General features: G+C 41.6%; 1 protein-coding gene across 12 annotated transcripts in view; it reads left to right on the forward strand.

The window, feature by feature from the left end:
- Positions 1 to 22273, forward strand: part of ITSN1 (intersectin 1) — a 258350-nt gene that overhangs the window by 162758 nt on the left and 73319 nt on the right. For 8 of the 12 annotated variants that reach the window (XM_019017661.4, XM_019017662.4, XM_019017669.4 and 5 more), the window contains 6 exons: positions 5417 to 5664; positions 8370 to 8529; positions 12731 to 12936; positions 13705 to 13787; positions 17639 to 17805; positions 20964 to 21009. In XM_019017661.4, the coding sequence (XP_018873206.1) occupies positions 5417 to 5664; positions 8370 to 8529; positions 12731 to 12936; positions 13705 to 13787; positions 17639 to 17805; positions 20964 to 21009 (910 nt within the window). The remainder of the gene's footprint in view (positions 1 to 5416; positions 5665 to 8369; positions 8530 to 12730; positions 12937 to 13704; positions 13788 to 17638; positions 17806 to 20963; positions 21010 to 22273) is intronic. The other 4 variants (XM_019017665.4, XM_019017666.4, XM_019017672.4 and 1 more) reach the window with 1 other exon arrangement.

Consider the following 22273-nt stretch of genomic DNA (forward strand, 5'->3'; position numbering starts at 1 on the left):
AGTCAGTTCATTCTGGAAATTGTTTGTCTTAGTGTTACTCTTATAACAATTTTTAACTCATTCTTTTCCTTTTCTTTTCCTGACAGACATTTTTTTAAATGTAGCCAACAATACCTTTTTCCTCTACCTTCCATAGATTTCCATAGATTAAACATCAGAAAGTATCTCATTTAGTAACAACTGGCCATAATATCACTGCAGTTTTGAGGGACCAGTATACACGATTACAGGGTTGGCTCAAATCTGGCCCAATCACTGCCTGTTTTATAATAAAGTTTTATTGGAACACAGCCAGGCTCCTTCATTCACATATTGTGTGCTACAGTGGCGGATTTGAGTAGTTGCAACAGAGGTGAAATTTGCCAACCTCCAGGTTGGAGCTTTAGAAAGAGTTTTTTTGTTTGTTTATTTTTTGTTTTTGAGACGGAGTCTCGCTCTGTCGCCCAGGCTGGAGTGCAGTGGCGCGATCTCGGCTCCCTGCAAGCTCCGCCTCCCGGGTTCACGCCATTCTCCTCCTGCCTCAGCCTCCCGAGTAGCTGGGACTACAGGCACCCGCCACCACGCCCGGCTAATTTTTTTGTATTTTTAGTAGAGATGGGGTTTCACCGTGTTAGCCAGGATGGTCTCAATCTCCTGACCTCAGAAAGAGTTTTATGGCCGGGCGCGGTGGCTCACGCCTGTAATCCCAGCACTTTGGGAGGCCGAGGTGGGCGGATCACAAGGTCAGGAGATTGAGACCATCCTGGCTAACACGGTGAAACCCCGTCTCTACTAAAAATACAAAAAAAAAAAAAAAAAAAAAAAAAATTAGCCGGGCATAGTGGCGGGCGCTACTCGGGAGGCTGAGGCAGGAGAATGGCATGAACCCGGGAGGCGGAGCTTGCAGTGAGGCGAGATCGCGCCACTGCACTCCAGCCTGGGCAACAGAGCGAGAATCCTTCCAAAAAACAAAGACTTTCAATATCCTCATCTAGGAATTTGGGGAGAAACCTTAATATTTCAAAACCGGCAAATCCATGGAAAATGTTTTACTACCTGCACTCCTCAACACATCCCATGCAGCCACTGTCAGCTGGTCTGAATACACAGGCTAAACCTGTTTGCTACACTTGTTTATCATGTTCTGTGAGGGGAAAAAGGAATTTCTGCTTCCCCTCTTTGTGACAAGGTCAGAGATTTTAGAAATATTAATCTTACCTAATGAAGACGGCAGCCATGGAGCATATAAAAATTGAGAAAAGAGGTGTAATATCATCAGCCTTTGCCAAACGGACTTGAAGCTGAAGTGGCTGCTGTGTATATTTGACTGTTGCATCAGCGAGCTACAATATGCAGTGTGTAATTACTAACATTTAGTAGAGCAGCTCTGTAACATAGTCCCAGAAATGTGAGCAATATCTGGTGTTTGTACTTCACTTAAATGATGTTTCACTAGAATTACCCCCAAATACGTTGGGGTGTTACAGTGTGCCTGATAAATGAAATTGTATTGAGACCAAAATTGTTAATAATGACATCTCCCTTATAGCCCCCAGTCGGTAAATGTACATTGTGTAAAAGTCCACGTTGGAACCAGTCATATTACAAAGCAGTTTGTGTTCCTTCTTCTTGGTCTGCCATAATCTTATGTTTTCCAAAATTGGATTGGCATTTTGGGTAGTTTTCCAAATCCAAGAAGAAATATTTTTCATTTTCATATGTTGACCTTTGTGCCCTTTCTAAGTGGTTAATTTAATTTAGGTGTTAAGAATGAAAGTCTCTTACATCCCCTGAACTTTCAAATGTAATAATTTATTAAAATTGATGTATACTTGTAAGAGTAAATTAAGCTAATTGAGACTATTGTTTGGGGGGCTGTTGAGACCAACAGATTTGTTTGCTTAAAAGTGAAATGCTGATTTCACTGTTATCCTTAGGGATGGGAGAAGCTCTTGCTTATGGGGATAAGAGGCTGATATGGCCCCCTCCTTCACTCCTAGATGTACACTGCACCAGCAGGCTTTCTATCACATCTGAGGACAGGCTGGGTGTTATCAGTTTACTGGAGGGGGAGGACATTTCCCCAGGGCTTCAGGTCGCATTCCAGATGTCCACCAGTGTCTCGCTCTGTTACTCAGGCTGGAGTGCAGTGGTGTGATTTTGGCTCACTGCAACCTCCACCTCACGGATTCAAGCAATTGTCCTGCCTCAGCCTCCCAAGTAGCTGGAATTACCGGCATGTGCCACCACGCCCGGCTAATTTTTGTATTTTTTGTAGAGACGGGGTTTCACCAGCCTGAAACTCCTGACCTCAAGTGATCCATCCACCTTGGCTTCCAGAAGTGCTGGGATTACAGGAGTGAGCCACTGCACCTGGCCTAAAAGTCTTATTAACCAGTCAATACCCTGTGTTTCAAGGGAGTGACAATAGATCATGGGACATAATTAAGCAAAGCAGCTGACCTTTGAGGAGGTCCAAAATGAGCAGATGAGTAGGAGTTCCCGTCGATCAAGGGATCCACTTGAGCCCCTAAAGGATTGCTTATGGCAGGTAAACCTAGAGGGAGCAGAGGACCAGGCAGTTAGAGCAGGGAACTCCTGAACAGAGAAGCAGATTGTTACCTAGAGTGAAGGTAAAGTCAAGACCAGGCTTTTAGAACAGGACAGAAGCCCAAGTAAGAGAACTACAGCACAACATCAGAGCTGGACAGCAGAAGAGAGAATTTAAAAAAAAAATCTGGCCTGGCACGGTGGCTCACGCCTGTGATCCCAGAACTTTGGGAGGCCTAGGCGGACAGATCACCTGAGGTCAGGAGTTCGAGACCAGCCTGGCCAATATGGTGAAACCCCATGTCTACTAAAAATACAGAAATTAGCCAGGCGTGGTGGCGGGCACCTGTAATCCCAGCTACTCAGGAGGCTGAGGCAGGAGAATTGCTTGAACCCAGGAGGCAGAGGTTGCAGTGAGCTGAGATTGTGCCAGTGTACTCTAGCCTGGGTGACAAGAGTGAGACTCCATCTCAAAAAAAAAAAAAAAAAAAAAAAAAAAACTAACACTTTTAGTATGCCAGGCATTGGTGTAAATATTTGTCAGTCCTCACAGTGAGCATTATAATAAGACAGGTATTTTTATTATCCGCATTTTACAGATGAAGAAACTGAGGTGCCACGAGATTAAACTTGCCCAAAGTCAACCAGTTAATAGATTGTAGAACTAGCTCCTAAATTGAGACGGTCTAACTGCAGAGCCCTATTCTTGATCATTACACTTTGCAGTCTTGACACTAAGTTATTGTGTGTTTGGCTCAAGCTCCTAACCCACTCCTGCCTGACATCACCTTTGGTTCAAGAACCAAGGTGGCTGATCTTGACTATTGAACCTACTGAGAAGTCTGGCAGGACCTGGCTTGGATAGAGACAGCCATGTTTCCAGTGTGGAGCAAAGTTATAATGTGTCACCATATCACCAAAATGTACACAAGGAAGGAAAGACATCTAGCCATTTGAGTTTAGCATAAAAGAAGATCCAAATGGGGGAAAATTTATCTTAAATCCTCATCTAGAGAAACAGTTGGGGCTGCCCAGAAAAAGAACAGTAAGAACAAAACAATGACTGGAAAGTGGCTAGTGTGTTCATGTGGGTGTAAGTGTGAGCAGAAATGATAGAACTGTGAAGCCAAAAATTCAACCTTTGGAAGTGTTATTGCATTTTATGCAAGGGAACTCCTTTTTCGGTTGTTTGGAGAATTCTCAGCTTTAAAAATTGCTTTTATCTGTGACAATAAAGATTCCCTAAAGTGGAGCAGCAAGCAGGCATCCCCTCCCCTACTTGCTGAATATATTGTAAATAACAGGTAGAATTCAGTAGTAAGCCTTGCCTTGCATTCTGTTTTCTCCATCTCTACCCCAAACATTTGTTAATTCAAATAAGCTAATAAGTATTGAACCCTATTACTCACTGTCCACTGAGTACATACAGATAGATGTTTGGTTTGTTTAATGTAATCATTTTTTGCTTTATTTTTAATTAATTTTTACTGAATACTTGAATGGATTAGATAACTGGTATTTTTGTCAGATTTTTCCAAAATCATTGTTAAGACCCTACCTACTCATGTCTGATTTCTAAGAAGCAACTTTAATTTCCAGTGAAGTGTTTGATGTTTTACTCCTTAGGCAGCATAGGAAGGGGTAAAAATGAGATATAAGGTTTCATAAGATAAGACCCTTATAAGAATTATAGTAATGAAAATAAATTTTTTTTTTTTTTTGAGACGGAGTTTCACTCCTGTTGCCCAGGCTGAAGTGCAATGGCATCATCTTAGCTCACTGCAACCTCCGTCTCCTGGGTTCAAGCGATTCTTCTGCCTCAGCCTCCCGAGTAGCTGGGATTAAAGGCATGCGCCACCATGCCTGGCTAGTTTTGTATTTTTAGTAGAGACGGGGTTTCACTATGTTGGTCAGGCTGGTCTCAAACTTCCGACCTCTGGTAATCCCCCGCCTCAGCCTCCCAAAGTGCTGGGATTACAGGCATGAGCCACCGTGCCCAGCCCAAAAATAAATTTCCCGATAGCAAATGTGATTGTCCTCCAAAGTCATTCTCCTGTTGCTCATAAAATAGTAGGGACTACTTGTAAAGAAAAGTAGAATCGTTTTGGCCATTTTGGATGATCCATTTGAGTCAGAATTAAAATGCAAACCTTAAAAGCATTTGGTGTAATAAATGGCCTCTGTGAAATTTTTAAACAGTATAATTCTGGATTTTCCTGTGCACTGAATATGCAAGTTAAATTTATACAAAAGAAAACTACAGGACCTTAATACAATTGATTATTGCTGTAAATAATGACTTCCTTAATTTTCTCATCATGTGTCTGTGGAGCTTTTAAATGCCTAAACACAGCAGCAGTCAGCTTTGCTTCCCGTGGAAACCATTTAAGGCCATGGTTTTTTTTTTAAATCTTCCTTGTCCTTATACTGAATAAATACTACTTAGTTATTGGAGGTTTTCAGAGTACTGAATTTATATTGATTGCACCCTTTGCTTTCAACTTTAAGTAATAAACTCAAGTAAAATTATTTTTAATAATGACATGACTTTCTGATGAAGCCTGTTAAGTCACTTCCCAAATCAAAATATTTAAATTACATGCCTCAGGACTCCAGGCACTTTGTCTCAACTGCCATTATTAGGACAGTGATGGGGTAAGGCTTTTTTAAAAAGTGCAGAGAATAAGAGCTTGAATTATAGTGCATTTTTTTTTTTTTCAGCATTACTGCTTAGACTCTTTTCCCAGACACTTGGACTAAGATGAAGAGATTCCTATGCCATATGTCAATCTGAAGAGGGCAGAGGCTTGGGACTTCGCTGTAGTTGGGTGCTGGGTCTATTCAGGGGTTAATTTAGTTCTACTTAAAGTTGTGACTTTTTCCACAGGTGGATGAAAGCCAAACTGGAGAACCCGGCTGGCTTGGAGGAGAATTAAAAGGAAAGACAGGGTGGTTCCCTGCAAACTATGCAGAGAAAATCCCAGAAAATGAGGTTCCCGCTCCAGTGAAACCAGTGACTGATTCAACATCTGCCCCTGCCCCCAAACTGGCCTTGCGTGAGACCCCCGCCCCTTTGGCAGTAACCTCTTCAGAGCCCTCCACGACCCCTAATAACTGGGCCGACTTCAGCTCCACGTACGTGTTGGTGGGCTCTTTCTGATGATTTTTGAAATCCCAATTTGGTCATTTCCCGCCCCCCCCCCCCTCCACCCCCCTTAAGTATTTTCATAGTCTTGGATTGTCCTTCTATGTGAGGGAGCAGGCTCCTTTTCAGTACTCCTTTCTCTGGCTGGCAAATTGGAGATTACAGTCCCTGAACTGGATTTAATGATATCATTGTCTAACAGTGACTTACCATGGTACAAAATGAAGCCTGTTATCTTGTTTTGTTCAATAATGTATTTGTATCTATCATTCTTATGGAAGAAATGGAGAAATACAGTTTCCTAATAATCTGTTTTGACATCCATGTCAGTCAGCAAATTTTCAGAGTTATTTCCTGCATGCAAACAGCACTTTTTTTTGCCAGGCAGAAGCAAAAATTGAATTCAGTCATGTGGTTCTGAATAAGATAGAAAGCTGTTTCCTTTAAAGCTTTCCACTTTCATTAATCTTATACAAATGTACAGTAGAATGAAGAGGTGTTTGCGCTTGGCCACGGTTAGTTCTGTGCCCTGGTTCATCAGGAAATGGCATTTTAAAAACTGTGTGTAAGCAGAGGTTTGAAATGATAGATGAAATTGTTGTTCAGACTTCCAGTTATAGGGCCATGACCTAGATGAGCAATTGTCTAAAAATATTTTATACTAGGATACAAGTATGAGTGATTTGAATAAGAAGTGTTTAAATTTTTTTTTTCAAGTCTAATCATCTTTCAGAAGAAACAAATTGAAGGCAAGGAATCCAGATGTATTGCTGGAGAAGGATCAGATGGAACAAATAGAGGGAAGAAAGAATAATTACCCAGGGTGGGAGGAAGTGGAGGGAAGGATGTAAGGAATAGCAAGTTTTTCATACTTTATTTTCACATAAAAGGCTGAAGGCGCTAAAGAAGGTCCCCTCATCTAATCTCTGCTTTAAGAAAAAAATAGCCTTCCATTAGCTTGACTTCCAAGTTGAAACTTTTCCTTACTCTTTTGGTCTTGACTGAAAAGTTCTGAGTTTTTAAACTAAAGCTTAGGCTAAAATAGAAGACTAATACCATATTTTCCAGGATTTGTTTTGCTGGGGATCAAATCAGTATGCCTCTTCTTCAATATATGTATGGTGTGCAGTTCTCTTGCTATAATTATGGGCACCTTATTTTCCAAATGAAAAATCAGGAATTATTTTGATTTTCAGATTTGTTTGTATATCTTATAAAGATGTAAAAAGTAAATTGCCTTTAGATCTGCAGTCACACAGACATGTTTATCTAAAATTATTTATTATTATTTATTATTATTTTGAGACAGGGTCTCACTTCATCACTCAGGCTGGAGTGCAGTGGCATGACCATGGCTCACAGCAGCCTTGACCTCCTGGGCTCAAGCAATACTCCTGCCTCAGCCTCCCAAGTAGCTGGGCCCACAGGTGCATGCCACCATGCCCAGCTAATTTTTAAGTTTTTTGTAGAGATGAGGTCTCACTATGTTGCCCAGGCTGGTCTTGAACTCCCAAACTCAAGTGATCCTCCCGCCTTGGCCTCCCAAAGCGCTGGGATTAGACGTATCAGCCACCATGCCCAGCCTGTTTATCTAAAATTATTAAAATCACAAAACTAGAACTGTCCCTGGGACCCAGGACAACTGGTTGCTGTCAGGATGCCACTTGTAATTGCTGTGGCATCTAGGCATACCACCAGGTACTTGCTGTAGAATGCATGGGTCTGAGAAATGGTGTTGAGAAGCTCCAGCTCCATAGGTGGCATGTAGCTTTTTTTTTTCTCATTTAACTATTGTTATTACAAATGATAATGATCATGTGAGGATGTTTCTCCGGGGCTTTGCAGTTACAGAGTATTTCCCCAGCCTGTATTTCATGTACCCTCACAACTAACCTTAAGTGGCACAGTATTGTTCCCATTTTATCAATGAGGAAATCAAATGCCTTTTCCTCTCCTCCTTGTTCTTTTATTTATTTTTCTTTTTGAGACAGAGTCTTGCTCTGTCACCCAGGCTGGAGTGTAGTGGCGTGATCTCAGCGGCTCACTGCAACTTCCACCTCCTGGGTTCAAGCAGTTCTTGTGTCTCAGCCTCCCAAGTAGCTGGGATTACAGACTCAATGCCACCACACCCAGCTAACTTTTTTTTTTTTCTTTTTGAGACAGAGTCTCACTCTGTCATCCAGTCCAGAGTACAGTGATGCGATCCTGGCTCATTGCAACCTCTGCCTCCCAGGTTGAAGCATTTCTCCTTCCTCAGCCTCCTTAGTAGCTTGGATTACAGGGGTGCGCCACCACACCCAGCTAATTTTTGTATTTTTAGTAGAGACGGGGTTTCACCATGTTGGTCAGGCTTGTCTCGAACTCTTGACCTCAGGTTATCCGGCCACCTCAGCCTCCCACAGTGCTGGGATTACAGGCATGAGCCACTGTGCCCAGCCTCCTCCTTGTTCTTTCACTGTAGAAAGCCACATAAGTATACTAGGTTTGTGCTGCACAGGCTCATTGGTTGCCATCTTTTTCTTTTTTCTTTTTTCCCTCTTTTATTTATTTATTTATTTTTTTGGGTACTTTACTGTGGGTAAAAAGCTGGCATATTAGGGAGTGCTTGCTTTTTTTTTTTGGCACTTTACTGTGGGTAAAAAGCTGGTATATTAGGGAGTGCTTGTTATTCATGGTGTTGTGCTTTTCCCTCCAGGTGGCCCACCAGCACGAATGAGAAACCAGAAACAGATAACTGGGATGCATGGGCAGCCCAGCCCTCTCTCACCGTTCCAAGTGCCGGCCAGTTAAGGCAGAGGTCCGCCTTTACTCCAGCCACAGCCACTGGCTCCTCCCCGTCTCCTGTGCTAGGCCAGGTAAAGGCAGCCAGTGAGAGTGTGAAGAGTTAGCACGCTATCTAGTGCCAAAAACTTCAGCAAATGCTTTTTGGCAACGTCATTTTGAAGCAAGCCTTGTTATGTGTGTCTTGGTTGGCTGGCAGTATGGGAATCCAGTGCAGGAGCCAGACATCTGCTGTGAATAGTTGGGAATTGGGGGTGGGGGTGGGACACAGTCAACTTCTCCTGCCTGGGTTGATGAAGGAAGCTTCATTGCAGAAGTGGCACTTGAGCTGCATCTTGACCAGTGGGTAAGATCTTACTAGAAAATGGAGAGAGCCTGCCTGTCAGACAGAAACTGCTGGGAAGGCTCGAAGGCAGACAGTCAGAATGTATTTAAGGAAAATCACGTACCCCTCCATTTGTCTAGACCATTGGGTTTTTTTTGGAAAAGGTAGACCAATTAAAGGTTAATGGGAGGCTCTGAAATGCCCTGCTCGGAAAGAATAATGTCTGAAAGGATAAAGGTGGTTATTCTGAATAGTTCTCTTTTGCTTAATACAATAAAGATAAAATACTCAAATTTCTATCAATAATCATGCCAAACAGCAAGTGCCCATCTGGGAGGCACTGGAGGTTCCAGCATCATTTCTGATCTGAGAACACCCAGATGGAACACAGGGTCTAGGCAGATCCATCTGGAGGAGCGGTGTGCAGGAAGATTAGAGTGGAGGGCCGGCAGGGCGGTGCCACCAGTCAGGGGGCTGTTGGTGTCACCCAGCTGAGACCTAGGGCAGGCCTGGACCCAGCTGAGTTCATGTTCACCAAGTAGGGAGGTGCCGGTGGAAGCAGAAGAGGCGAGCACGTGGGAGAGACTGCAGAGGAGAGTGAAGAGGTTGGAGTCACAATGCCTATGGGAGCCGAAGGAAAGGGAAGAGGGCTGGGATTGAGAATAAGGGCCCACCTTAAAGCGGGAAGGGAGAAAGGCAGAAAATGAAATGAATGCGCAGTTAAAGGGAAGAGTTGGGTTTTAGTTGTGTTGAGTTGAAGGTGAACGTGGGACCCTGTCTGGCAGGCTGTCGGAATATAGATCTGGAGGGTGGAAGAGAGCACGAGACTGGGATTATAGATTGGAGCCATTCCCATAGAGAACATTATCAGATATCAGGAAATGTGTGAGGTCATCCAAGGAGAGGGAATACAGGGAGAAAACAGCAAATCCACAGGCACGTGTGTGTTCTGTGGTCTGGAAGAAGAAGAAGAGCTACTCAGCAGGAAATGGTACTTTCCTTTGCATCTGTCCTAGCTCAGCATTTAGCACGTGTCACATGCTCAGTTAACAGTAACTCAGTGATGGGGTGGGGGGTTGTTCCAGAGAGTGGAGGTGGGGGAGGGGAGGTTGCTTATGTTACTAAGTACTGTGGTCAGGGCAAAGAAGAGACCATTCATTGTGACAGGTAGAGCTTTGTAACCTGGGAAGGAGAAGGATGAAACCACACTGCAGGGGCGTAAAAGGAAATGAGCAGCAAGAAAGTGGAAAGATCTGCAAAAGGAAAGAGAAGGACCAGAGTGGAGGGGCCTTGGGAAAGCAAGAACCAGCCATGTTGCCAGTGGAGATAGGGATGGAAAAGTGAAGTGTCAGAGGATATAGTTGGTATAAGGCAGAAAACATTAAAGGCACAGAAAAGACAGGAGTCTTTTTCTTCTGGGTGAGGAAGAGTGAAGAGATTGGAGAAGATAAAGCCAAGGAAAATGTTCAGGTTGGGCTGCATGATATTGTTCTCAGTGAGGAGGGAGCCTGGAGGGGCTGCGGAGTGTAGAAGAGGTTTGGGAGCAGGCGAATGAGGGATCTGACAAAGAAGGATGAAGAATTGGGCCGGCGCGGTGGCTCATGCCTGTTATCGCAGCACTTTGGGAGGCAGGCAGATCACCTGAAATCAGGAGTTCGTGTCCAGCCTGGCCAACGTGGTGAAACCTCTTCTCTACTAAAAAAAATAAATAAATACAAAAATCAGCCAGGCATGACGGTGGGCGCCTGTAATCCCAGCTACTTGGGAGGCTGAGGCAGGAGCATCACTTGAACCTGGGAAGCGGAGGTTGTGGTGAGCTGAGATCGCACCACTGCACTTCAGCCTGGGCGACAGAGCAAGACTGAGTTCTCAAAAAAAAAAAAAGAAGAATTGCCTGGCTTAATTTAACCTGAGTCTGTAATAGATCATTGCACATTGCCTCAGCTTTCTCTAGCAATGCTTCACAGCTTGGGACTAGGAATAATAATAGTTATATAGCTCACCACTGTTATTTCTATCATAGCAATACTGTGCATGGATCTTACTAAACTTCCTTCCCCCTCCCCACCTACACACATCTTACATTACCATGGGATTGCTAAACTTTAATAGCCTTTTGGAGAAAGTATCATCTCTACTTTACAGATGTGGAAATCGAGATTCAGAGAGATTAAACAGTTGCCAAAGGCCAGAAAATTAGTAAGTGACAGACCTGGGATTCAAACCCAGAGTCCACGTCCAGCCCAGGCTGGGGTCATTAGGGCCCATCAATGTGAAAAGGTTGACAAAGCAGACACGGGGAAGATTTCTCAGGGGGAGAGATTCTGAAATACCAGTGAGGGCACAGTTGAAAGGCCAACCCTGGGGTCCATACGTAGAGAAATCAGTGAAGTGGCAGAGAGGATTAGACAGTGCAGAAGGGCTGTGGGATGAGGAGCTACGCGGGCAGCAGGTCCACTGCAAGAGGGGGAAAATGGAAGGTCGAGAATATACAATCTTAGGGGTGTTCGAAATCCAGGGAAACCCCCTCAGCTCTGAGGGACTTGAAGGAGTGAATGTACAGCTAAGTGGAAGGAAATAGGATAGGGATGTTGTGGGTTTAAGAAGGCAGGAAGCCATGAAGACCAGCAATTAGAGGTTATCAACATAGATGCTGAAACTATTTGACCTGTTGTAAATTCTCCGCTCATCAGACATAATCATAACTTAATGTCAGTATAATATAAATAACTTCTAAAGGCAAGTACAAATTGGTTCTGAAGTAACTCTCTCTAGGCATTATCTTTTGTTCTTGTGCATTCATATATATGATTGAAAGTTGGTGTTTCATTTTTTACTAAATGCTTTAAGATACTGTAATGATTTAATGCTATAGCTTAAAAGATAATAAATGCCTCACCCTGCCTTTCCAGCCTGACTTCCTCCTCCACCCCTCCATGAGACTAGGCCACATGCAGCCCCGGATTGTGCTTCTCTTCCCGGACCCCCTGCAGTGTTCCACCTCGAGGCTTTTGCCCATGCTGCGCCCTCAGCCTGGAGTGCCCTTCCTCCGAAGCCCTAGCTGTCAAAGTCCTTCTCATCCTTCAAGGCCCATCTCAGATGCTGCCCCCTCTGTGAAATTTACGCTGATGCCCCCAGGCAGAATTCATCCCTGTTTTCTCTTTATTCCTGCAGTGAATAGTAGGAACTCCTTTTTAGTATATTTCATTCTGCCAGGTGGTACACTTGGTTGTTTTTATCTCTGTCTTCCCCATTACTTGTGAGTTACTTGCTAGTAATACTGCCCATCTTTATAGTGCTTTATGGTTAATAAAGTGCTTTTCTCTAAATTATTTGGGGGAGGCAGAGGCTGTTTTTTTCATCTTTGTAATCTCATGGGGCAGTGCATGTAGATGTACAATAAATGGTAATTACAATGAATTTATGCTAACCAAATCCCTGTTTTCTCTGAAAAGGAACTAAAACAAGCATAATCCAGATAGGGCCTATTTCCCTGGGTCTACCTAAACTAAAATGCCAGTTAATGATCTCATGATAGTTCATAAAATTTCTGCTCCACTGTTAATCCTCCACTAAAAATGCCAGTCAAATTGGAAATGGGGAGGTGTCCTGGGCAACTTGAGAGTGAAAATAGAACCAAAATATAAAGGGCACACAGCCAGATGCAACAGAATAATTGTGACCTCCTGGCTTTTTGAAATAGAGAGTTCTAGATGATCAGACAATGACTTTGTGAAGAGGCTGGCAGGCTTTGGCCTCCACTTTTGGAAATAAACAATTGTTGGGAAACAGTGAAGCATCCAGCCCTCCTGCTGTGCTGCCTCTGGGCCCTTTGTGGCTGTGTGTGCTTGTCTGGCCTGTGCTTGTTGGAGAGGTGCCATGCTCACGTCTGCCCTAATTGATAACAAACCGCAACATAACGAGAGGTCCTTTATGTTATTCCACACAAGGGTGAAAAGGTGGAGGGGCTACAAGCTCAAGCCCTATATCCTTGGAGAGCCAAAAAAGACAACCACTTAAATTTTAACAAAAATGATGTCATCACCGTCCTGGAACAGCAAGACATGTGGTGGTTTGGAGAAGTTCAAGGTCAGAAGGGTTGGTTCCCCAAGTCTTACGTGAAACTCATTTCAGGGCCCATAAGGAAGTCTACAAGGTATTTTTGTATTTATCTGCTTGTATTTGATGAAAACAATGTTAGGCGTTATATTACTATTTGCACTAGTTAAGATTCACAGACAGGAGTTGCGGGATTAGTTTGTCTTCTAGATCTTTTAACTGCAAAAGTTAGAGTATATAGAGTACCAAAAGGGAGCCTCTTATAGATAAGTGCATTCTTTCTTCTCTCATGAAAACCTATGTGCCTTGTTTTTCATTGCCTTATGCGAGAAGGAATTCAGCTCTGAGACCTGGAACACTCTTGTGCATTAGTTGGAGATTATGACTCTCTTTATGCTTATTACCCAGTGCTGTACCAGATATATGTGAATACTTGGAAACCCAAAGGATCTGGGGAAATGATCAGAAGGACTTAATTGTCTTTTTCATTAGGGTCTTATAGCATGGAACCTAAGGTTGTTAATTCCTCCAACCATATTGATATTCAAAACAAATTATGAGCTTTAAAAGGATGAAAATAGCAAAAATATTCAATGAGCATCTCTCAGTCAGTCATGCCTTGAAATAAACTAGTACATAAGCCATGTGTCCAGTATAGCAAAGTGCTGAAAAATAAGAATGCGAGCTTAGAGTCATGCCTCTGTAGTACCTTATTATGTGTTTTTAACCTAGCTAAGTACAACTATTTCAGCTGTGGGTCATTTAAAGTTTTAAAAGTTAAGCAGTTTTAACAGAAAAATCACTGTCATTGTACAATTTTCTTTGAAGATAAAAATTAAAATACTCTCTTCTTCCCTTATTGCAGCATGGATTCTGGTTCTTCAGAGAGTCCTGCCAGTCTAAAGCGAGTAGCCTCTCCAGCAGCCAAGCTGGTCGTTTCGGGAGAAGGTGAGGGCCTGAGTTGTATTATGTTCTTCAGAAGGGTCAAGGACATTGTGTAAATGTTGAAATGAGATTGAATTTCATCTTAAGATAGACTGCATTTATGATCAGTATATTAAACTACAGTAAAATGTAAGTTTAGCTCTTTACAGAATCGGAGTACTTCATGGAAAATACTGTCAGATATATTAATCATCAAAAACTGAATTTTCTAATTATATTTTATTATGAGCCCTTTGATTTTTAAAAGAGACCCATTCAGTTCACTAAGAATCAGGTTTTCCGAGCATCTCTATAGCTAAACTGTGGTCATTGCTTCACCTGACATAGTCTAGTCTCATCTGACTTCATAGATAAGTATTTCGTTTTAAAAGTAACTACACAGACCACTAGAGTTCTCAGAGTAACATGAATGCCATCTGAAATGAAATCCCAAATGAAACTGAAACTCAATTTCTGTGCTCCATGAAAACAACCAAACCAGACAATTTAGGACTAAAAAAAAAAAAATCATTTTGAGTATTTATTATGCAAATAATTGCCTTCTTTCTCAATCTCCACTTGGTGACATAATCCTAAATATTGTATGGATGCCATACAATACTTATGCCATACAAAACTTATGTAATTCAGGCCCTCATGGTAAAAATCTCACATCTTTTTTTACATTCAATACAGCCATCATCACATCCTAACTGGAGAGTGCTCCCTGAGTTAGATGGGTTTTCTGCGTAGACGTCTGAGCAGTGTGGTAGTTAACAGATGCCATAACTAACCAATTCTATAGTAATTCTTTATGGGTTCCTTGAATACATTACAGGAGAATAGAATGTTTTATTTAGTTTGTCTGCCATAATGAGATTGTTACATTCCTTAGAAACCTTGCCCAGTGAAAAACAGAATTATTAAAACAGCTGTTTTAGGTGGAGACAGCAAGGATTAAGGTATAATGGTATTTCAGACTCACAGTAACAATGTTCTTTTTTCAAGAGGTTTTTTAAAGTAAGAATTTTTTTTAGTTCATAGTATAGCTATAAAACCTTATCACTAAACAAATCCAGCATCTAATTTTTGCTATTACCATGAAAATGATTAACAGAGTTCCCTTTATACATTCTCATTATCTTAATGACTTTTTATCCACTGTTAGGGTAACAAGGCAAAAAGCTCCTTTGAACACCACATGCAGTCAGTTTAGTAAAAAGCAACTTATGCACCTCACCAAAAGATAAGAAAGAAAGGTGTGTTACATCCAATCAAGGCTCACTGGAGGGCTGGAGTTTGTATCTTGACTCACCCATCTAGTAACAGTATTATTTTGTTTATGCCTTAGCTTCCTTGTCTGTAAATTGGCCGTGATAACTACCCCTTGAGGTAGGAAATTATTACAAGGATAATGAGATAACATGCAGAAGGCTTTTAGAACAAAGCTCAGTAAATGTCTGCTACTTTTATGTCGTTTTTGCTTCATTCCCTGGATTAGTGATAAAGCCACATAAAGTATGAGCATCCTTATCCAATAGCAGTATGGAGGAATGTTTGTTTATTTGTTTTGAGACATGTACTGAGGCCTCAATAAATAGGTCACAAGTGAACCATGCATGTACTTAAAATTGGGCAACATAATAGAGTTAAATTCTGATCTTAGTTTGTATTTATTACAGCCATTTTGAAATGACTTAGTTATTAGAAATATTTGGAAAGATTGCTGGCTTTGTGAAGGGGTGGGAGGACATTAGAAATTCTGAGAAAAGCTATTTACATATATTAATGAGCCTTTTGTAAATACCACATTGAACATAATCAAATTTAAAGTAAACTGTAAACCAGATAAAATAGATGATTGGCTTGGGTTGCTTTTAAAATATTTAAAATATTGGCTTGGGGATGGCCAGTGCCCTCTGTGAAATGTCTCCTGAGAAGGGGTAGCTAAAGAGGAACCTCTGCCTATCCATCATCACGTCTCTGGGTTTCATTGTCACCCTAAAGCCACTCTCAGATGTCTTTGCGCAAGGCAGGCAGGGCAAGGCCAGCCTCAGTCTTCCCAGTCTCCTTTATATTTTATACTGCAATACCAAGTTCAGCCAGAGTTCATGTTTCTGAAGTTTCTTAAGCATTTGGAAAGTTACTTCAAAATTTGGATCAATTTTAAAGAAAGTAACTTTGAAGCTGAGGAATCACTGGGGAAAGTATTGATGGCCAAGGATCCTGTCTTAAATGGCCAGATATGATCTAAAGAACAGTAACAGGGAGCAAAATGAAAAGGGAAGGGTGAGAGTATGGAGAAGTCAGAAAAATGAGTCTGTTAATGAAGAAAGAATGACCCTATTAAAGCCACCAAACTTTGATTTCCTTGTGTGGGAAATCATTTTTCCAATTTTCACTGTGGAGGTATGTGTTACCAGCGCCTCAGGGCTAAAGACAGAGAGTCTTCTGTTTTCCCTGGGACGTTTGAATGACCTGTGTCTGCCATGGGGCCCAGTGCTCTCCACCAGCAATTGCTGCTGGCCTCGGCGCTGACAGGTCAACACTGGCGCTGAAGGAGGCCCTTGTTGCTCCAGGGGCTGCCCACGTGAGCACAAGAGTTAGAGGTTTTTGTGTTTTTGTCTGTTTGTTTTAGTTTTCATTAGTACCTCCTGCAGAGGCTCTGATAATCAACCGAAGGAGTTCTCCATACAAAATTCCTGCCTCTTACTCAACACGAGGCTCGACATTAAAGGAACATCATCTGAGGTTTAGAGAGAAACATACATTGTCCATCATAAAAATGAACTTTTTGGGTAAATGGTGATTTTTCTGTTGCTTTAAAAAAATACATACAAAAGTCTAGGATAAAATGGAGAAAAAGGGGAAACAAGAAACCTGTGCATCTTTCTGTAAATCTTTTATCCTGTACCTAGAACCTCCATCCAGGATTTTGTGTCTGGTGATCTTTCTGAGAGTGTGATTTGGTTCTAAGCTTTAATAAAATCCACCAAGAGTGATGCAAAGTTCTACATCTAATTAAAAAGAAAAGTTTCTTCTGTAATGCACACCCTTCAAATTCAAGACACAAAGGAACATTAGTTCTTATCCTTTGAGACTAAATTACATGAATAATAAAATGTGATAAACTGTGATTTGTCTTTTTATCTTGTTGAAAGGCTTTCTGGGATTGGGTTAGACATTCCTTTTATCATCAGTCCTCTCTACCTGTTTGTGCTCTTGAATGACAACTAGATGCCCATTTTTAACTAAACAATATGTGTAACTCATTTTGTGTTCTAACAGCTTCCTATCATATTGTGTATATGGCACAATAGGACATAAGTTTTCAGGCACTTCAATAATGAGAAGTATGTCTTATTTAATTTATGTGAAGGATATATGCGATCTAACAATTTTTTAAAAACCTGTGACGTAGTACCCTCAAAACTGAAATACACATATTTAATATGCTTACCAAGAGCCTGCATATGAATGCATCTGACCCAGTGCTCAGCACAGAGTAGGTATTGTGTAACTCTTAGTTAAAAATAAATGTAAAAACCATTTTCCTTCAAAAAGAAATCATGATGCTAAATGGTAGATCACTCTTAAATACTCAAGTGTCGGTAAACATGCAGTTGGGTTTTTTATTCCTGTGTCTGGGTCTTCCCAGGAATTGTCTCCCTGTCTGCAGCTACTGAACTTTTATGTGCACTGGGGGAATGTGGAGCCCAGGGCATTCTGCAGCTCTGTATTTTATCTGTGACTAGCCTTTCTCTTGAATGGATCTTGTCCTAACTTCCTTATTCGTAAACTTGCTTTTGCAAAGCTGTCTGGGATTTCTTTAAACAATCAAGCTCTCTCCGTATCTCAATATTTCTCCCCACCAGAATTTATTGCCATGTACACTTACGAGAGTTCTGAGCAAGGAGATTTAACCTTTCAGCAAGGGGATGTGATTTTGGTTACCAAGAAAGATGGTGACTGGTGGACAGGAACAGTGGGCGACAAGGCCGGAGTCTTCCCTTCTAACTATGTGAGGCTTAAAGATTCAGAGGTAAACCCACATTAACTGTTTCCTCTCCCTTTCTGTGCGGTGATTCTCTTTGTGGGGAGTCACGATGTTTGACAGCGGAACTTTGTTGGGTTTTGCTAAGTTCTGGAATGTGACAGTAAATCCAGTATGACCTGTCATTGTTTGATCTTGTCATTTGGCACTGCGGAGTAAGCACTGGCTTCCCCCAGGCAGAATGCCATCAGGGCTAAGTGGAGGCTGAGTGTGATGGGGCTGGTCCACATCAGCTGGGAGGATAATGTTCAGTATTAAGCTCTCTTCCTGCCTGTAACTGACTTACGCTTTGGAGTAAACTTTCTTGATTAGATCATTATGGTCATTGATTTTTAAATGCCCCAAGAATGATAGCAATATTTTGCCTGTATAAACAGAAGTATTCTGGTGATAATCGCCCCAGAGTATTGGATATTATTAGAAAGTTTTTAGAATTTCTGGTTTTGCCCACACAGTAGAAAGACACAAGATCTAAGGGATGGGTACACTTTTGGCTAGGCCTTAGAATCTCCGTTGATCAGGACTGAATTTAAGTGCTGTTATCCGTATGAATTGGAAGTGCTCTCACTGTTGTTAAATAGAGCCCTAAAAATTTGATCGCATAAACTGTGGTCTTAAGATAGTGCAAGTTGAATGGAATGGTGGGGTGGACCTACCACAGAGTATGGGAGTCAGTCTTGTAGGAGCCACTTGCACGTTAGTGGAGAGTTTCAGGGTATAAATGGAGTCATTTAACAGATCCAATGCACATTTTAAAAAACCAACTAGAATTAACTCCTTTTTTTTAAGCGTTGACAGTCAATTCACAGTTATTTTCTTTTTCTCCTCATACCTCCTAGGTACTGAGAGAGAAAAGGCTGGCAGGGAGCTTGTAGGGGCCGCTTTCTCAGGAGTGAGCAAGTGGACAAAGTTCTCTCTCTCTTTCAAATGCCAGTAGTAGAGTGTATACTGGGCTCTTACATGTGCGGCTCCGTGTGCTCGGAGCTGCTCTGGGGGCGAGGCTGGGCCTGGTGCCCTGCTCTAGGAGTCCTGCTCTTGGCCTGCTCACCTCTCCTGCAGCTCCCAGAAATGATTTTATTTGCTTGGGTTTTGTTTTTTTAAGGGGTGGCATTGTTTTGCTTTTTGGTTTTTCTTGCTGCAGTCTTGAGAGCAGCTAAGTGGAATTCCCATGGATGGATTTACATAAGTCTGCCCACCCTTGGAGAATCTGGCAGAAGCCTGGAAGAAAGTAATTTTGCCCTGTGAGACAGCTGGCATATTGGACTTTTCAGACCTGGAAACAGAGAATTAAATTCTTCTCCAGGCCAGCAAGTCGAGTCCAATGAGAGTCATACAGATGATATTTCAGGGGAGTTGGGTAAAACACTAAAAGCCAAACTCAGTTTCTACTACCGTGCATGAAAACTCTTAAAGTGACTTTACCTTTTGGATCAGTTAAAATACGAAAGCCATTACTTGTAATGTATTTTAATAAGTTACAGTTTTCTACTTTAATAAAACCATCCGAAATAAATTTTAGGAAAACACACAGTGACTTTTTTTTTTAAGGTAAGTGGAGTTGTAAGGTACTTTCTTAACCACAGTCTTAAATTATTAGCCACAGAAGAACTAGCAGTACTAGAAATTTTTAGATATACATCTAGCTATACTATTCAATGATAATGAAACAAAAAATCTGAAAACTCAGCTCTTTCGTCCTACTTGAATGCAGAATTCAGTGTAAAAGCAAAATATCCGACCAAACTTAACACCAGACCCAGCTTCAGACACCAGAATTGACGTCTGGGCATGGGGAGAGTTCTCCCATCCTGCTTCCCTTCTCTGTATGGGCAGGTCTGGGGGACTTTATAGGTGCAGGGAGGACAGAACATGGCCTTCTGAATCCATCTCAGCTTATGGGGCTGGCTGTGGTTTTTCAAAGGGAGCACATTGAAACTACTTGAACTCTAGGGTACTGCCAATTGCCTTGTTCTTTTTATGGAGTATAGGGAGTAGATTCTGAGCCTGTACTAGGAAAGTTAACTGGTCGCTGGAGTCTTGTTTCATTGGTATTCCTTTTTTTGATATACAGCCTATTGAAAAATAGTGAGAGATTGCTTTTGTATAACTTTGTTCGTTAATAAAGCAGAATCAGAGTAAAAATTTAACCCAAACTTTTCCTGGTAAATGGTTCTTAAATTTCAATAAGCAAAATAAAGAGACTGTAAGTTGTGTTCCTGGTAGATAAATGGCATATTTTTATTCTTTCAGTAACTCATGTTTTGTTTATTAAGCCTTTGTTTTGTTTTAATTGGAATGCTTAATTTACTGCAAGATAGACTTCAAGCATAAATTAATTTAGAATAAAGTACTTTGTAACAACAGATTCCGTTCTGGCTCCTGTCCTGCCTCTCGTGGTCTCTGTTGTTGGCTTACTTGGCTGGTTTAAAATTCCATGAGTATCCCAGAGAGGAATTCAACCCCAGAGCACTTTTTAAACACTTGATAGTTGGGAAGAAATATGCTCTGCCTCTATGCATTGATAGAAAAATTTCAGTGTATAAACGCTGTGAAATTGGGTGGAAAGGCCACACAGGACAGCCACTGCCTCTTTGGATAGAGAGGGGTGAATAGGATGGGGGAAGAGAGGTTCCAGTTGTCCCTGTTAGTTTTTTAAAAAAGAAAGCTCCTGAAGCAAATGTGCAAAATATTAATATTTTAATGTGTTAAAACCGGGTAGTAGGCTCGTGAGTTATATTCCCTGTACTTTTTATGTGTGAAATATTTCATAATTAGCCATGTGAAGATAAGTCCGAGCTTAGTGTTTAGGATGTAAACTAACAGTCTTCCTAGCCTGGAAACCTCCTCTTAGATTTGACCAGGTCCGAGAAGTGCCTGTGCTCGGAGCCCTCTGGGCTCTTACAGGCCCCATACTCTGCTGTTTTTTTCTCTTATAGAAATGAGTAAAAGCCACATGTTTTAAAGTACTTATTTTTTTCCATGTTTTCCTGATCTATATCCTCGTGTCAGGTGATACAGTGCTGTGTTTTCCCAGAATGAAAAGTGGGGCTTTGGGGCTCAAGCGGGTTTGTATCATCATTAATCGTTTTTAAAGTTGCATGATCAAAACTTCAGCATGCAAATGAGACCTTTTGCTCTGTTTTAAGGGCTCTGGAACTGCTGGGAAAACAGGGAGTTTAGGAAAAAAACCTGGTAAGTTACAAACCCTGATGCTTACTTTTCAATGTTTTGAATGTGATTGATAGTTGCTCCCCATCTTTGTGTATTAGGGCCAGAAGCCTAAAATAAAAAGAATCTTTCCTAAGAGTGGTGAGAGTAAGTCCTTTCCTTGGAATCCATTAATAATTTTACTTGGTTATGAGATTTGTCTGTTGCTTCTTCACACATGAAGAGTGGAGACGTTACCTGACAGAATGTTCTCTTGGGTTGTTGAGAAATAATTCAGGTGAGGCCAGGCACGGTGGCTCATGCCTGTAATCCCAGCAGTTTTGGAGACCGAGGCAGGTGGATCATTTGAGTTCAGGAGTTTAAGACCAGCCTGGCCAACAGGGGAAACCCGGTCTCTACCAAAAAATACAAAAATTAGCCAGGCATAGTGGCATACACCTGTAATCCCAGCTACTCGAGAGGCTGAGGCAGGGGAATCATTTGAACCCGGGAGGCCAAGATGGCAGTGAGCCGAGGTTGCTCCACTTCACTCCAGCCTGGGCAATAGAACAAGACTCTATCTCAAAAAATAAAATAAAATAAATACATAAATAAATAATTCAGGCAAGATGCTGGGAAGTTATAATACATGGAGCTGTAGGATTATGGGCTCAGCTGCTTCTCCGTCTTCCTCTTAGGCTTGGTTAGCCCTTTTTCATTTCATAACAATGCATTCCCAGGACACAAACAATGGAGAAGATTAGAGTGTAGGTCCCATTAATGTAGAAGCCATAGGATGGTTTTCCTCGGTACACACTGAAGGTACAAAATTGTAGTCATGACTGAATCCAAAGTGTTTTAGTTTATTTCAGTAAAATCACATGTGCTATAAATAGCATGAAAAAGAAAAGAAAGAAGCGGATGTGAAATAATATGGTTTCTGTGGCACGTCTTCCTGGTCTAGGTCATTTGAACTTTTTTGCTATCATATTCTTAGGAAATTATAGGTTGAAACAGTCACTGAATTGCCAAGAGACGGATTTGCTTGTCTGTCTGGTGCCCAGCTCCAACTGGGCTTACATGGCTAGAGAAAAGAAGGGAAATTTCACCTAGTCTAGGATTTTATTTTAGTCAGATAAATACTGGATGGAGTTTTTAGTCAGATAAATACAGTGGATGGAGATACATTGGACCACCCCACCAAATCTCTGTTTTAAGTGTAAGTTTTCTAAGTTTTGGACATTTGTCATTCCAGAGGGTCCAGATATTTCATAGATGAAGCCCAGGTGGGCTTTGCTTTGCACTGAAA

The sequence above is a fragment of the Gorilla gorilla genome, chromosome 22 (assembly GCF_029281585.2).
Source record: "Gorilla gorilla gorilla isolate KB3781 chromosome 22, NHGRI_mGorGor1-v2.1_pri, whole genome shotgun sequence".
NCBI classification, from domain to species: Eukaryota; Metazoa; Chordata; class Mammalia; order Primates; family Hominidae; genus Gorilla; species Gorilla gorilla.